Below are 17,578 nucleotides of genomic sequence, written 5' to 3'. Positions count from 1 at the left end.
ATCAGTCTTTTTTGCCATAGCTCAGGTTACAACACAGGAAGAATCTGTGTTAGAATCCCTCTGTGGTTTCTCAGAAATAGGCTTTATTGTCAAATACACTTCAGGAAAAACTATTCCACCTGCTAAGTCATTCCCTAACAAAAAAGAAACATCATTCACAGGTAAACTGGGTTGTAGTCCTACTTTAACAAGCCCTGTAACTAATCCTGACCTTAAATTTACTCTGTGCAAATGTACTAGCATAAGGGCACTCCCAACTCCTCTAATATAGTTTCTCCAATGTCAGACTCATCACTAAACTTTAGAATACTGTCTAACATTAGTGATTGAGAAGCTCCAGTATCGCTAAGTATTTTTATTGGTACAGGATTGGATCCAACTTGCAAGGATACAAATCCTTCAGTTATAAAATGTTCATATCCCCTCTTAATTTGGTCAGACTCTGAAAAAACTTCATTGGTATTTATCAAATTCTGTGAATTTACAGGTGTTTCAATATGCTGCACACAAGCATTTGGGACTGCTTCCTTCTCTTTCTTTTCCAATCGAAAACAGTTAGCTATTACATGTCCAGGTTTCTTACAATAATTACAAATAATACCAAAATGTCTTTCCTTCACATGCCTCCCTTCATCCTTACCTTTCTCACTAACTTCAGATTGAATTTCTGGCTTACCTTGACTGTCTATGCTATTTTTCCTTTTAAAAGTCCTACCTGGAGAAAATTTATTCTTATGAATTAAAGCATACTCATCAGCTAATTTAGCAGTCTCCCTTTCATTTAACTATGTCCTCACTTCAACAGGAATGCTCCTTTTAAATTCCTCTAGTAAAATCAACTCTTCTAATTTATTATACCTCCCCATTCACATTTTCAGAGGAAACCCATCTCTCAAAACACACAAATTTGTCGTAGGAAAATTCCACATGAGTTTTTTCCACAGATTTCTTCAAATTTCTGAATCTTTCTCTATAAGCTTCCAGAACCAGTTCATACGCTTTCAATATATGCTGTTTCACAATATCATAATCCAGTACTTGCTCAGCATTTAAAACTGTATAAACTTGTTTTGCCTTGCCTTTGATTACACTTTGTAACATCACTGGCCATCTCTCTTTCAGCCACTCTAAACTCAAAGCAACAATTTCGAAATGTTGGATATATTGTCCACTTCTGCTTCATTAAATGGAGGAGCCAAAATAACCTCTTGACTAGCACCAAACTGTTTCTTAGAACCAGAAGCCTGATTCTCGGATTTTAATTTCTCCATCTGTAGCTCAAACTCCCTCCTTTTATCTGCTTCTCTTTCTTCAAATCCCTGTTTTTATTTGCCTCTCTTTTGGCTATTTCTGCTTTAAATCATTCAAACTTTATCTGTTCAAGATGTAAATGCATTTCAAGTGTACTCGTTGGAAACCTCCCTAACACCACATCATCAAACTTTCCTAAACTTATATAATGCTCCGCGATTTTTCTCTGAATTACGGGCTTTGTTGTAACCTTCATAATTCCTTTAATATCGAATCTCCGATACAACGGTTTTTCTCACGTTCGCTAATTCCTCTGGGTCGGGAGAAGCCATAAAGCCGTCAATATTCATTGCTGCCGAATACCACCCACACACCAATCAAACAAAAGAATCGGGTAGTTCCCTTTTCCAAATCAGGTTGATAAATAAACAAGAACTTAAGCTCAAAATCGGAACAAATCTAGCTGAGCCTCAAATTATGTCACGTGACCGGCAACAATGAATATAGAATTGAGTCAGATTTTATAGAAACAAACAAACATTTATTAAACTCTGCTCAATATTAGTAAAAAGATAAACAAATGAAAATTTAACCGGAAGTAAACTGCTATGCGGCCATTTAACAAACCGTCAAACTCAGTACTAGTTCTTAAAGCAGTAGATGCGAACACAGTATTAAAGTGGTAAATTGGAACACAGTTCTTAGAATGGTAAATTTGAAAGTCCAAGAGATTTATACAGTCAATTAGGGGAGACTTTCCTGAAGTAAAGAATTCCTCGAAGACATGAAGTTATTGCCAATCCCAGCCGGAACCTGCCTTGTCCGCAGGATTCACGACGATGGAAATAAAATGGTTTAAAGGCACTGGCCTTTTCATCTGTAGAATAGACTAGATACTGCACAACCTTTTCTGATTCAGCAGAGGTTATCTCATGCAGATCACTCTTTCTTGAACGATTTCAATAATGGTCGCCGAAACCACCGAACGACTCCTTCAGTTCCTGTCTTCACTCTCCAACACTACTGAAAAGGTACATCAACAAACCTGGCAGCAATTAGTGAAACTACCGGCCCAACACATCTGTACCTTAAGATAGAAAGTAAAACTCCGTCATGAGACTAACATGCAGCGTAGCGGAGTATCTCACTAATGATTTAAACTGAAAACTAACTGTGTCACCAGGGGTCTACCCTTATATACCTAGTGAGAACAGGTCATCACGTGACCTGACATCGGTGGGAAAATTACACCATGTGACCTTCGCAAGACCATTACATCATCCTCATAAGACAGTCACAAGATATCCATGAGGTATGTAACAAAACATAGAAAACCTACAGCACAATACAGGCACTCTGGCCCTCAAAATTGTGCCAAAGATGTCCCTACCTTAGAAATTACTAGGGTTACACATAGCCCTCTATTTTCCTAAGCTCCATGCACCTATCCAGAAGTCTCTTAAAAGACCCTATTGTATCCACCTCCACCACCATCGCTGACAGCCCATTCCATGCACTCACCACTCTCTGCGTAAAAAAACTTACCCTTGACATCTCCTCTGTACCTATTTCCCAGCACCTTAAACCTTTGTCCTCTTGCAGCAACCATTTCAGCCCTGAGAAAAAGCCTCTGACTATCCACACAATCAATGCCTCTCATCATCTTAAACACCTCTATCTGGCCACCTCTAATCCTCCTCTGCTCCAAGGAGAAAAGGCCGAGTTCACTCAACCTGTTTTCAGAAGGCATGCTCCCTAATCCAGTCAACATCCCAGTAAATCTCCATGCACCCTTTCTATGTTTTCCACGTCCTTCCTGCAGTGAGGTGATCAGAACTGAGCACAGTACTCCAAGTGGGGTCTGAGCAGGGTCCTGTATAGCTGCACCATTACCTCTCAACTCCTAAATTCAATTCCACAATTAATGAAGGCTAATACACCGTATGCCTTCTTAACCACAGAGCCAACCAGCGCATCTGCTTTGAGCATCCTATGGACTCGGACCCAAAGATCCCAAGATCCCTCTGATTCTCCACACTGCCAAGAGTCTTACCATTAATGTTATATTCTGCCATCATATTTGACCTACCAAAATGAACCACCTCACACTTATCTGAGTTGATCATCATCTACCACTTCTCAGCTCAGTTTTGCATCCTATCAATGTCCCACTGTAACCTCTGACAGCCCTCCACACTATCCACAACACTTCCAACCTTTAAGTCATCAGCAAACTTACTAACCCATTCCTCCACTTCCTCATTCAGGTCATTTATAAAAATCACGAAGAGTAGGGGTCCCAGAACAGATCCCTGAGGCACACCACTGGTCACTGACCTCTAGGCAGAATATAACCTATCTACAACCACTCTTTGTCTTCTGTGGGCAAGCCAGTTCTGGATCCATAAAGCAATATCCCCTTGGATCCCACTCCTCCTTACTTTCTCAATAAGCCTTGCATGGGGTACCTTATCAAATGCCTTGCTAAAGTCCATATACACTACATCTACTGCTCTGCCTTCATCAATGTGTTTAGTCACATCCTCAAAAAATTCAGTCAGGCTCGTAAGGCATGATATATACTAAATATTCAAGATTTAAATACATTTATTTTCAAAAAATGCATAAATTATACAGCCTTGAGATTTGGTTGTTTACATATACCTATGCACTGCAGTGGCATTTTCCCTGACTAGTAATGCTACCCCTCCTCATTTCATCCCTTCCACTCTGTGATGTCTAAAACAACAGAAACCTGGAATACTGAGCAGCCAGACCTGCCCCTCCTGTAATATCACAATTCCAGGTGTAGATAAACATGGACTGATTAAGGATAATCACCATGGCTTTGTGTGTGATAGATCATGTCTAACCAATTTTATAAAGTTTTTCGAGGAAGTTACGAGGAAAGCAGATGAAGGCAAAGCAGTGGGTGTTTTCCACATGGACTTTAGTAAGGGATTTGACAATGTCTCTCAATGTTGCTCAGAATTCAAGATGAGGTAATAAATTGGATTAGATATTGGATTTGTTGGAAAAGCCAGAGAGTAGTTATAGACGGTTGCCTTTCTGACAGGAGGCCTGTTACTAAAGATGTGCTACAGGGATCGGTGCTAGGTCCTTTGTGGTTAACTGGATCAGCAAATTAGCAGATGACGCCAGGATTGGAGGTGCAGTGGACAGCAATGAAGGCAATCGTGGCTTGCAGAGGGATCTACATCAGCTGGAAAAATGGGCTGAGAAAAGCATATAGAACTTAATATAGGCAAGTGCAAGGTTTTGCACTTCAGTGGAGCCAACCAGGGTAGGACTCACACAGTGAATGGTAGGGTACTGAGGAGTATGGTAAAGCAAAGCGATCTGAGAATAAAGGTCTATAATTCATTGAAACTGGCATCACAGGTGGAGAGGGTCATAAAGAAAGGTTTTGGCAAATTGGCTTTCGTAAATCGAAGTATTGAGTACAGGAGATGGGATGTTATGTTGAGTTGAGTTGTATAAGACATTGGTGAGGCTAATTTGGAGTTTTGTGTACTGTTTTGGTCACCTAACTAGAAGAAAGACATAAACAAGGTTGAAAGAGTGCAGAGAAAATTTATAAGGATGTTGCCAGGACTGAAGACTTGAATGATAAGAAAATAGTAAATAGATTCAAACTTTATTCTCTAGAACGTAAAAGATTGAGGGGAGATTTGATAGAGGTATACAAAATTATGAGGGGCGTAAATGGGGTAAATACAAGCAGGCTTTTTCCACTGAGGTTGGGTGGAACTACAACCAGAGGTTATGGGTTAAGGGTGAAATCTGAGCAGTTTAAGAGGAACAAGAGGGGAAACATCTTTACTCAGAGGGCCCTGACAGTATGGAATGAGCTGCAAGCACATGTGGTCCATGCAAACTTGATTTCAATATTTAAGAGAAGTTTCGGATAAGTACATAGATGGTAGGGATACAGAGGGCTGTGGTCCCAGTGCAGGTCATTGGGAGTAAGCAGTTTAAGTGGTTTCAGCATGGACTAGATGAGCTAATTCAGTTGACTAAGGCATTTCCGGATTTAGATCTGGCAACAATGAAGGACTGTGATATAAGTTAGTTATGCTGTGTAGCTTCAGGTGGTCATTTTGCGATGTACCCACTGTTCATATTGTTCTTGGGCTCGTGATAGGGTGTGCAGCTGCAGTGCATTTGCAGATGGTACACACTTCAGCCGCTGTGTGCCAGTAGTGGAGCTAATGAATATTTAGGGTGCTTCTGCATCTGCCTATTCTGCATGGTGTTGAACTTCTGAGTTGCTGCAGTGCTCTCATCTGGGCAGGCTGAGATTATTCCATTACAGAGCTCACTTGTGCCTTGTAGGAGATGGAAAGGAGGTATCAGGAGATGAGTCACTTATCCCTGGATAATTATCCTCTGACTTACTCATGTAATTACAAAATTGAAGTAGTTGATTTCAGCTGCATTTCAGATCAAGTTTATTAAAGAAGGGGCAGACAATCCAGTGAGCGCAATGTTACTAGGGTAGGAAAGCTACGGATGCTAGAGTCTTGGGTTGAGACCCTGCAACAAGACTGAGAGAGGAGGGGGAAGATGGCTGGTATGACCAGGAGAGAAGGAGGAGTGAGACAGTAAGTGATAGACCAAGGAGAGGTGAAGGGTGGTGAGCAGATGGAGCCAGGTGAGGGAGAGGGATGGGAGAAGTTGTGAGACAAAGGTAGAAGCAGACAAGGAAAAAAAAGGCAGGCAGAGCCAGATGGAGGGAGGGAGAGTAAAGATGGATACGGAGACTGGAGTGTAATAAGTGGAAACAAGAAGGTTATCAGTGCTGGCATCTACCATGGAGAGAAGGTGATAAATGGAAACTTTAGAGGAGAGGTGAAGAGCAGATGGAACCAGATGGGAAATTGGATCCAATGGGTGAAATGTGTGGGTGGTCAGAGGATAGAACTGGAAGGTGAAGGAGACATAAATGGGTGACAGGGGTCTGGAAGGGTGGTATAGAAAAGAGAACAAAAATCAGAAGGAGAGTTAGGGGGTTTCAGGATGTGAGGGTTATCTGAAATTAGAAAACTCAGGTTTCGTACCACTAGGTGGATGAGTACCCAGGCAGAAAATGAAGTATTGTTCTTCTGGACCACATTAGACCCTGGCAGTGGAGATGGCTGGGGATGGACAGGCCAATTTGAGAATAAGAAGGGGTGTTGAGATGTCATGCTGCCAACAGTTCAGGATGGCCATTGCTGTGCAAATTGGCTGTCTTGTCTGCACTTGGTCTCACTGATGTAGTGGAAGACACATCAGATGTCCCAAATGAACATGAGTCTATGACACACCTGGAAAGGCTATTTAGGTGGTGAGGTGTCCCGGATATAGGTGAGAGGGGTCTGGATAAAGGGAGACACAGCAGAGTTGAGATATAAGGCAATAAATTCAGTGGGTAAAGCAGGCAGAAACAATGAGCCTACTAGGACAGTCCTGTCTATGGATCTTGGTTAAGAGGTTAAGAGGAAAGTGGGCACTATCAGATTGAAGGCTGTGGAAGAGAAATCTCCTAATGTGATAAGATTTGCTACAATGTGGAGGACAATAGCTTTATGTTCTTTGGAGGGCTAAATACTGTATGAAGACATATCCAAGAGCTGCTATTTCGCCTCTGTAAGGTAGAAGTCAGTATGGCAGACTACAATGGCTCCACAATAGTTTGATGACTAGGTTGGGATAAATATGAATTGAATAGAATATCTATTCTAGGTGAAGTTGGAAGAGGAGGGGAGAGCAGAGAAGTCTTCACTTTCACCTTCTCTTTCCCTCCTTGTCTACTTCTGTAACGTATGCATCAACTTCTTTGAGTGCAACGTACTGATCGATAACTTACCCATGCACATTGATCAGTTGCTCTCTCACTGCAAAGTAAGTATAGCAGTTAACCTCATTCTCCGCAAGCGTGCTTTTATTTGAATGATATGTAGTTGTAAAGACCCAACAAGTTGGTGACGAATACAAACCTGAATATCAGGGAATATCAGCAACTACACCAACAGTTATGAGATGACAGAATTTAGAGAAGGTAAAGAAACAGTGTGAGAAAAGACTGAGAAAATACTGGAGAAGGCTGTCATGGACGCTAACAAAGGGATGCGTGAGTAACGATGCACTGTACACAGTGAGAGACACGGAACTAGCAAAGTTAAAGTGAAAATAAAGTGATGATAGCCTTAGTTGGGAGATTTAATGAACTTGATAGTGCTAATGAGGACTGGAAATCGTATATCAAGAGGGCTAAACTGGATTGTAACGCAAATGTATTGTATTGTATTGCATTGTACAATGTATTAGAAAATTGTGTGTCCGACAGAGTGATCAGCAGCACTGGGGCTCCACAGGGGACTGTCTTGTCTCCCTTTCTCTTCACCATTTACACCTCGGACTTCAACTACTGCTCAGAGTCTTGTCATCTTCAGAAGTTTTCTGATGACTCTGCCATAGTTGGATGCATCAGCAAGGGAGATGAGGCTGAGTACAGGGCTACGGTAGGAAACTTTGTCACATGGTGTGAGCAGAATTATCTATCTGCAGCTTAATGTGAAAAAGACTAAGGAGCTGGTGGTAGACCTGAGGAGAGCTAAGGTACCGGTGACCCCTGTTTCCATCCAGGGAGTCAGTATGGACATGGTGGAGGATTACAAATACCTGGGGATACGAATTGACAATAAACTGGACTGGTCAAAGAACACTGAGGCTGTCTACAAGAAGGGACAGAGCTGTGTCTATTTCCTGAGGAGACTGAGGTCCTTTAACATCTGCTGGATGATGCTGAGGATGTTCTACGAGTCTGTGGTGGCCAGTGCTATCATGTTTGCTGTTCGTAACTCATTCTTAAGGCCAGTGATGTTGTGGGGATGGAACTGGACTCTCTCACGGTGGTGTCTGAAAAGAGGATGCTGTCTAACTTGCATGCCATTTTGGTCAACGTCTCCCATCCACTACATAATGTACTGGGTGGGCACAGGAGTACATTCAGCCAGAGACTCATTCCACCGAGATGCAACACAGAGCATCATAGGAAGTCGTTCCTGCCTATGGCCATCAAACTTTACAACTCCTCCCTTGGAGACACCCTGAGCCAATAGGCTGGTCCTGGACTTATTTCATAATTTACCGGCATAATTTACGTATTACTATTTAACTATTTATGGTTCTATTACTATTTATTATTTATGGTGCAACTGTAACGAAAACCAATTTCCCCCGGGATCAATAAAGTATGACTATGACTATGACTATGACTATGAAATAATGTAGATCAGGGAAAAAAAGTATCCACGCTTTTTACTTAATGGGCACTAAGACATTACGCGACTGAGTAACTCCTGAAAAGACAGCAAGCAGGATGTTTGATGAAATTGTTGAAATTTTGCAAAATCGCTTGAGCTCAAACTGCTAGTAATAGCTGAGAAATTTAGTTTTCACAAAAGGAGCCAGTCAAAGGATGAAAGCACTTCTGAATACATTGCAGAACACAAAATAATCTGCAGATGCTGGGGTCAAAGCAACACTCACAACACGCTGGAGGAACTCAGCAGGCCGGGCAGCATCCGTGGAAGCCTTCTCCTTCGCACCCTCCCCCACCTTCTTTATAGGGCCTCTGCCCCTTCCCTCTACAGTCCTGACGAAGGGTTCTGGCCCGAAACGTCGACTCATCATTTCCATGGATGCTGCCCAGCCTGCTGAGTTTGTCCAGTGTGTTGTGAGTGTTGCTTTGATCCCAGCATCTGCAGATTATTTTGTGTATCTGATTGCATTTGCTCCAAGATCACTGACAAGTGCAGAACACAACAATGCACAGATTGACCCAGAGGCTGTTAGACTAGTATGGGGAATAAAGAAGTTCCACCACTACCTCTACTGGCATAAGTTTACACTAGTGACAGCCCACCAGCCCTGGTGACCATCTCTGCACCAAACAGTGGCTGTGGCCTGCAACTAACACACTGTGAACGCTAATTGCTTATTTTTATTGTTTGCACTGTTTCTATCTTTCTTTTTTCCTCTGTATGGTGGGTATTTGATGGTCTTCTTTTGTTTTAATGGATTCTACTGGGTTTCTTTGTTTTGTAGCTGTCTGTAAGAAGACAAATCTCAAGGTTGTATAAAGTATACATCCTTTGAGCATAAACATACTTTGACATTTTCCATCCCAGGAAGGAAATCCCAGTGATGTCTGCTACCCGGTTACGACATTGGGCACATCTTCTCTTATGATATAGAATTCAAAGGTACCAAACAACACAGCAATGCTAATGGCTTGTCAGGTCCTCCACTGTTGGCAACTGAAAAGTCTTCACACTGACCCAGCAGAAGTGTTCCACACTGCATTGGTGGACCAGTTGTCAGTAACAAATCTTGAAATACAAAGAGAAACAATGAATGACCCGAGTAAATGTCTCTACGTCAAAGAATGCTGATGCGTGTATCTTGTGTTGTAGTTCGCTCTAAACTGCGCACCAGAATGCTGGAGAATCTGCATGAAGGCACCTAGACATAGTCAAGATGAAAAATCTCTCCTGGAGCTACATGTAGGGGCTGGAAATAACAGACAGATTGAAGATTTGACCAAAAGCTGTTCAGGATGCCACAAAAATCAAAATGCACCCCCATAGGCACCATTATACCCATGGGAGTAGCCATCTTCACCATGGCAAAGAGTGCATATTGACTTCGTTGGGCCAGTCATGAACTCCGTATTTCTGATTGCTGTGGATGTTCATTTAAACTGGCTGAAGGTTATACCAATGAAGTCAACCATCTCAGAAAAGACTGCTTCTGCTCTAAGGACTGTCTTCTCTGGAAGTGGCTTACCAGAAAAAAATTGTGAGTGACAACAGACCACAATACATGACTGAAGAGTTCAGACCATTTATGTAGAAAAATGGCATCAAACATTTCAAGTCAGCTCCTCACCACCCAGCAATGAATGGGTTAGTTGAAAAGTTTGACTAAACCTTCAGAAGTCCATGAAAGCTTTGGATAAGGAGAATATTTCTCTGCAGCATAAGGTGGACGTTTCCATTTTGTGTATTGGAATTCTGCTCATACGACGACAATCGAACTCCTGCAAAGCTGTTAATGAGCAGAAATCTGAGATCCCACATAGACCTCCTGTAACCAGATCTACAGAAGAAGGTGCAGAATAAACTGTTCAGCCAGTTGCCAATTAAATCAGCAAGGAGCTTTGAGGTTGGACAAGAAATATTAGCACATAATTACCCAGAAGACAAATAGACCCCTGGTAGGATAGCTGCAAACACTGGATCATTGAATGTTGGAGATCATACATGGAGATGTGATGTGGATCAAATATTGGATGCTCAGTCAAAGAACACACCTGAGTCGATTGCATCCAACAAGAGAGATGTATTACAGTCACTGGACTTACCTCTCAGTAATGATCATGTCACTGTCAGCAACATGACACCTGCAACAGAGAAAGTTGTGTTTGACAAGACACCTGCCAAACCTGATGCCAGTCCATGGGTCCAAAGGCGCTATCCTGAAAGAAACAGTATGCCTGCCAAAGGACTGAATCACGAGTATAGTGAAGTTAGCTATGGACTGCTATTGTTAAAGCATGTTTATTTAAATATGGTTTGTTAAAGGAAAATTGAATGTTTTGTTACATATACAGTTTTATGTTACATTTAATCTAAAGGAGGAGGAAGAGTAATGCACAGGTCTATTTCTTTTAGAGCAATGACTCCCTTTGCACTACTTATGGACTGATAACTTACCCATGCGCATTGAACTGATGCTCTCTCTTGCTGCAAAGATACCAGTTCAGCTCACCCTCCTCATGTGTGTTTTTATTTAATTGATATGTAGTTGTAAAGACACAACAACTCCCACTTTTCACCCATCTGCTTCTCTCTCGCAACTGTTCCTCTCCTTCTTCCTCTTACCCACTTGTCTGCATCTGCCAGTCATCATCACGATGTCTAAAATTCCTTTGTTCCTTTCTTCGAACCACTGTGTTCCTCCACTAGATTTCTGTTGCCCCAGATTTGAGTATCTGCAGGCCCTTTTGTCTCTAGGTTTCAGGATCACTCTGTTTCGTTTACCCCCTTGATTGTTGTGTTTGATCATGACTGAGCTGCTGACTACATTGCATCTCCATTACCAAGATGTTAATCACTCATTATCCCTCCCTTGCCCCAGTTGAAATAATCTTCCCAATTTACATCAGTACCTATACCCAGTGACCTCAGTGGCTTCTGTCCCTATATTACCTCAGTTTTAAAACTCTCATTCTAGCCATCAAATCTCTCCTTTGGTTCACTCCTCTCCTCCATGTAACTTCCTCTGACATAGAAGTCTGCCCATCACCCAGGACATGCCCCCTTCTTGTTGTTGCTATCAAGAAGGAGGTACAGAAGCCTCAAGGAACACACTCAGCAACTCTGTAACAGCTTCTTCCCCTCTGCCATCCAATTCCTGAATGGATATTGAACCCATGAACACTACTGCTTCATTTTTTAAAAAATATGCATAATTTGTGTTTTTGCACTATTTTAACCTATTCAATATACATATATAGTTACTTATTTTTTTCTTTCTATATTATCATGTAGTGCATTGAACTGCTGCTGCTAAGTTAACAAATTTCACGACATATGCCAGTGATAATAAACCTGTTTCTGATTCTGATCTCCAAGTATTCCTTCACATCTGCTCTCTTACACATCGCTAATTGTCATTCCAGCATTAGTGCCTCTGCTTCTGCTATTGTCAACTGTTCATTTCCCTCCAGTGATGCTGCCTGCCCTGCTGGGTTCCTCCTAGCATTTTGTGTGTGTTGTCCTACATTCTGGATTATCCTCTGGTTTAATATATCTCATGTGCTCTACATCATCTTCTGGTAATCTCTTGTAAGATGTTCGTGTTAAAAATCGGCATTAAGCTGCTCTATTAATGAAAGCTATTTCAAGTTCATAGTATTAATTACTTTGCAAACTAACTGCGTAAGTGTAAGATCAGAAAAAGCATTTTCTCTCCTTTTAGGCCATTGTGCAAGATATGCCAGTAATGCATTTTAATTCAGATATTACTCTATCCAGGTATTGACATAAACTCGCTACAGCAGATAAAGACAGCACGTCCTTCAAAAATGTTGGCAGATGTTCAGAATCTTGTGGCCTGTTGTGGAAATGCCAATGAAAAGAATGATGAAGGAGTCACACTGGTAAGCTTCCTTCTTCAGTTGTATAACTTCACATTGTCCAACTTATGTTTTAATATTTTTCATCTGATGTGACATTATTTACATGTGGATATTAACCATTGATGCTATAATCTTTGGTTCCTTCTGTTTCCTGATGTTGTTAACCCTAAAGTTCTAGCTAAAATGCAGTGTTGCAAAACTTGTGGATTCTGTCAGACTTCTACCATATGGGTCATGTCATCCAGCTCACTCCTTCCTGCTCCTGAGACTCTTGATATTGTTACAAGCATTAATTCTCGAAAATAATGGTCTGCTAGGCACAGAGAGTATCTGAATTTACTGACAATTACCTTTATTGGCTCAGTCAACTAATACATGAATTTACAAAACTCTGCACCTGTGAGCACACCCACTGAGTTTCTTAGCCCCTCCACGAATGGTCAAAACATAGAAAAGGTAATACCCTTGAAAAGGAATCTATGCTGGCCAGGCATTCCCCTTGACTCTGATACAATTTCCATGTTGCTGATGTGGGGTCATTCACTTCTGCAATAGTTAAAAGTTTAAAGTAAAATTTATTATCAGAGTACATACATGTCATCTCATACAACCCTGAAATTCTTTTTCTGTGGGCATACTTAGCAAACCTATAGAGCAGTAACTATAAACTGTAAATATCAGGAACTGTTAACTGTAAATAAACTGTGCAAATGCAGATATAAATAAATAGCAATAATAATAATAATAATAGCCCCTCCAGAATGAGGGGCCACAGTCTGAGGATAGAGGGGAAGCCTTTTAGGACCGAGATTAGGAAAAACTTCTTCACACAGAGAGTGGTGAATCTGTGGAATTCTCTGCCACAGGAAACAGTTGAGGCCAGTTCATTGGCTATATTTAAGAGGGAGTTAGATATGGCCCTTGTGGCTACGGGGGTCAAAGGGTATGGAGGGAGGGCTGGGGCGGGGTTCTGAGTTGGATGATCAGCCATGATCATAATAAATGGCGGTGCAGGCTCAAAGGGCTGAATGGCCTACTCCTGCACCTATTTTCTATGTTTCTATGTTTCTATAACAAGCATGAAATAACAAGATAACAGAATCCATTAATGAATTGTTAAATGAGTGCTATCCTCCTTTGTTCAAGGGCTTGATGGTTGAGTGGTAGTAACTGTTTTTAAACTTAGTGATGCGAGTCCTGAGGTACCTGTGCCTTCTACCTGATGGCAACAGCGAGAAACGAGCATGGCCTAGATACTGAGAATCTTTGATCATGGATGCTGCTTTTCTACAACAATGTTTCATGTAGATGCTCTCAATGGTTGAGAGGGTTTTACCATGTGTGCTGGGTAAATTCACTACCTTTTGTGGGATTTTTCACTCAAAGGCTTTGATGTTCCCATACCAGGCTGTAATGCAGCCAGTCAACACACTTTCTACCACACAACTATAGAAGTTTGCTAAGGTTCTCAATCACATGTGGAGCTCCACAGACTCCTGAGGAAGTAGAGGTGTTGTCATGCTTTCTTCACATTTCTGTTTATATGGTGGATGCAGGACAGGTCCTCTGAGATAGTGACAGCCAGGAATTTAAAATTACTGACCCTCTCTACCTCTGATCCTCCAATGATTAATGGCTCATGGACCTCAGGTTTCCCTCTCTGAAATCCACAATTAGTTCCATGGTCATATTGGCATTGAGTGAGAGGTGGTTGTTATGACACCACTCAGCCAAGTTTTCAATCTCCCGCCTGTATGCTGATTCATCACCACCTTTGATACAGCCCACAGCATCAGCAAACTTGTATGTGGTGTTGGAGCTGTATTTATCCACACAGTCATTGGTGTAAAGTGCATAGAGCAGGGGGCTTAGTACACATCCCTGCAGCGCTCCTATGCTGACGGAGATTGTGGAGGAGACATTTTTACCAATCCAGGTTGACTGGGGTCTACAAGTGAGGAAATCCAGGACCCAGTTGCACAAGGTGCTATTGAGGCCCAGGTCTTGGGGTTTACTGATTAATTTTGAGGCGATGATAATGTTAAATACTGAGCTTTAATTGATAAAGAGCATCCTGATGTATACACCTCTGCTATGCATATGTTCCAGGGTTGTGTGAAAAGCCAGCGAGATAGCATTTACTGTGGACCTGTTGCTCAATAGGTTAATTGGAGCAGATCCAAACTGCCATTCAGATAGGAGCTGATATGCTTCAACATCAGCCTCCCTAAATACTTCATCACTGTGGATGGAAGTGCCACTGGGTGATAGTCATTTAGACAGGTTACCATGCTCTTCTTGAGCACCGGTACGAATGCAGCCTGCTTGATGTAGGTGGGTACCACACTCTGCAGGAGTGTGAAGATATCCATGAATACACCAGCCAGTTGGTTGGCACAGTTCTTCAGTATTCAGCAAGACACTCATATAAGAACATAAGAAATAGGAGCAGGAGTAGGCCATCTGGCCCATCGAGCCTGCCCCGCCATTCAATAAGAGCATGGCTGATCTGTCCATAAACTCAGCTCCATCTACCTGCCTTTTCCCCATAATCCTTAATTCCCCTACTATGTAAAAATCTATCCAACTGTATCTTAATTATTTACAGTGAGGAAGCCTCAACTGCTTCCCTGGGCAGAGAATTCCACAAGTTCACCACTCTCTGGGAAAACCAATTTCTCCTTATCTCCATCCTAATTCTTCTCCCCTGAATCTTGAGGCAATGTCCCCTAGTTCTAGTCTCACCTACCAATCACCATATAACCATATAACAATTACAGCACGGAAACAGGCCATCTCGGCCCTTCTAGTCCATGCCGAACTCTTACTCTCACCTAGTCCCACCGACCTGCACTCAGCCCATAACCCTCCATTCCTTTCCTGTCTATGTATCTATCCAATTTAACTTTAAACAACAACATCGAACCTGCCTCAACCACTTCTGCTGGAAGCTCATTCCACACAGCTACCACCCTCTGAGTAAAGAAGTTCCCCCTCATGTTACCCCTCAACTTTTGTCCTTTAACTCTTGTCACGGACCCCATGATGGGGATAAAGAACCAGCAGAGATGGAAAACACTTTGGAGTCTCGTATTGCTATAAGCTAATAATATTTATTAGTACTACACAATACAGTAATATAAATGTAAATAAATCAAACAGGTTGGCAATGATTATATATAAAAGTAAGTGTGGAATATATATATGTATGAAAAAAACCAAGCTTCTTTAAGTCTAGGGGTAAAAAGATACAGTCTTACGATGTTGAGTAAAGTTCAGTTCAGTTCAGTTCGTGGTATTTAGTTGAGTAGTGATGGAGAGAGAGGGAGAGATTTGAGTCTTCAGGTGAGCCGATGCCATCGATCTTCTTGTCATCCTCCGAAATCCTTCACAAGTCACCGACTGTGACTTTAACCAGGGGGACCGGTCTTCTGTGGTGGAGCTATCACCCAGGCAAGGGTGGACACATAGACAACTCCTCACCAGTCAACCCCTTCTCCTTCAAACTGGAATAGCAATTTGGATCAATCTGCCTGATCGATCCTCCAAAACCCACTTTCTCTGCGGGCACAACAATGCTCATTCAGTGTCCAGATCATGTGTCCTGAGGTCTGTATCATCTGACCTATTTATTTTACCAGACTGAGCATCATCTGTCATTCAAAGAGTCCCTCCTTCCTTTGTCTGTAAAGGAGTGCAAGCAGGCAACAAGTCCTTGGAAGTAACATCAACAGCCTGCTGAAAATCATAACATCGAGTGTCCACCGCCTTTGGTCACCATAGCAACCTTCGAGCTGCTCGGTGCTGTCTCCAACTCCCTCCTTTCAGTAAAAATCCAAAGTTACTTCCAATGCCTTAAAGTGACAGTCCAACTGTTAATCTTCGTCTCTCTCTCTCTCTTCCAAAAGCAACATATCGGTGGTAAATAACTCTGTCTCTCTCTCCTTTCAAAACAAACCATCAACAATAAATGTCTCTCTCCAAACAGTTAGTAGGGGTACTCCTGGATCCCCTCACACTCTCAACTCATGTCCTCTTGTTTGAATCTTCCCCACTTTCAATGGAAAAAGCCTATCCACGTCAAATCTATTAATCCCCCTCATAATTTTAAACACCTCTATCAAGTCCCCCCTCAACCTTCTACGCTACAAAGAATAAAGACCTAATCTCTTCAACCTTTCTCTGTAATTTAGGAGATGAAACCCAGGAAACATTTTAGTAAACTTCCTCTGTACTCTCTCAATTATATTGACATCTTTCCTATAATTTGGTGACCAGACTGTACACAATACTCCAAATTTGGCCTTACCAATGCCTTGTACAATTTCAACATTACATCCTAACTCCTATACTCTATGCTCTGATTAATAAAGACCAGCATACCAAAAGCTTTCTTCACCACCCTATCCACCTCCAGGCATGCACCATTATTCCTAAACACAAAATAATCTGCAGATGCGGGGGTCAAAGCAATACTCACAACACGCTGGAGGAGCTCAGCAGGTCGGGCAGCATCCGTGGAAAAGATCTGTCGACCTTTCGGGCCGGAACCCTTCATCAGGACTGTAAGGGGAAGGGGCAGAGGCCCTATAAAGAAGGTGGGGGGAGGGTGGGAAGGAGAAAGCTGGTAGGTTCCAGGAGAAAAACCAGTAAGGGGAAAGATAAAGGGGTGGGGGAAGGGAGGCAGGGAGGTGATAGGCAGGAAAGGTGAAGAATGAATAGGGGAAAACACAATGGGTAGTAGAAGGAGGAAGAACAATGAGGTAGGTGATAGGCAGCTGGGGGAGGGGGCAGAGTGAAATAGGGATAGGGGAAGGGAGGGGGAGGGAATTACCGGAAGTTGGAGAATTCTATGTTCATACCAAGGGGCTGGAGACTACCTAGACAGTATATGAGGTGTTGCTCCTCCAACCTGAGTTTAGCCTCATCATGGCAGTAGAGGAGGGCATGTATGGACATATCTGAGTGGGAGTGGGAAGCAGAGTTGAAGTGGGTGGCTACTGGGAGATCCTGTCTGTTTTGGCGGACAGAGCAGAGGTGCTCGACGAAGCGGTCCCCCAATCTGTGTCGGGTGACACAGACGCAGATTGGGGGACCGCTTCATCAAGCACCTCC

At 42.3% G+C, this 17,578-nt stretch overlaps 1 protein-coding gene across 5 annotated transcripts in view; it reads left to right on the top strand.

The window, feature by feature from the left end:
- myo16 (myosin XVI) overlaps positions 1 to 17,578 on the top strand; it is a 675,445-nt gene that overhangs the window by 169,849 nt on the left and 488,018 nt on the right. For all 5 annotated transcript variants that reach the window (XM_063053735.1, XM_063053734.1, XM_063053733.1 and 2 more), the window contains one exon: positions 12,360 to 12,484. In XM_063053735.1, the coding sequence (XP_062909805.1) occupies positions 12,360 to 12,484 (125 nt within the window). The remainder of the gene's footprint in view (positions 1 to 12,359; positions 12,485 to 17,578) is intronic.

This window comes from Mobula hypostoma, chromosome 7, assembly GCF_963921235.1.
Source record: "Mobula hypostoma chromosome 7, sMobHyp1.1, whole genome shotgun sequence".
Taxonomy (NCBI): domain Eukaryota; kingdom Metazoa; phylum Chordata; class Chondrichthyes; order Myliobatiformes; family Myliobatidae; genus Mobula; species Mobula hypostoma.
Note: the sequence above shows the minus strand (reverse complement) of the source record. Positions and strands in the feature narration are given on the sequence as shown.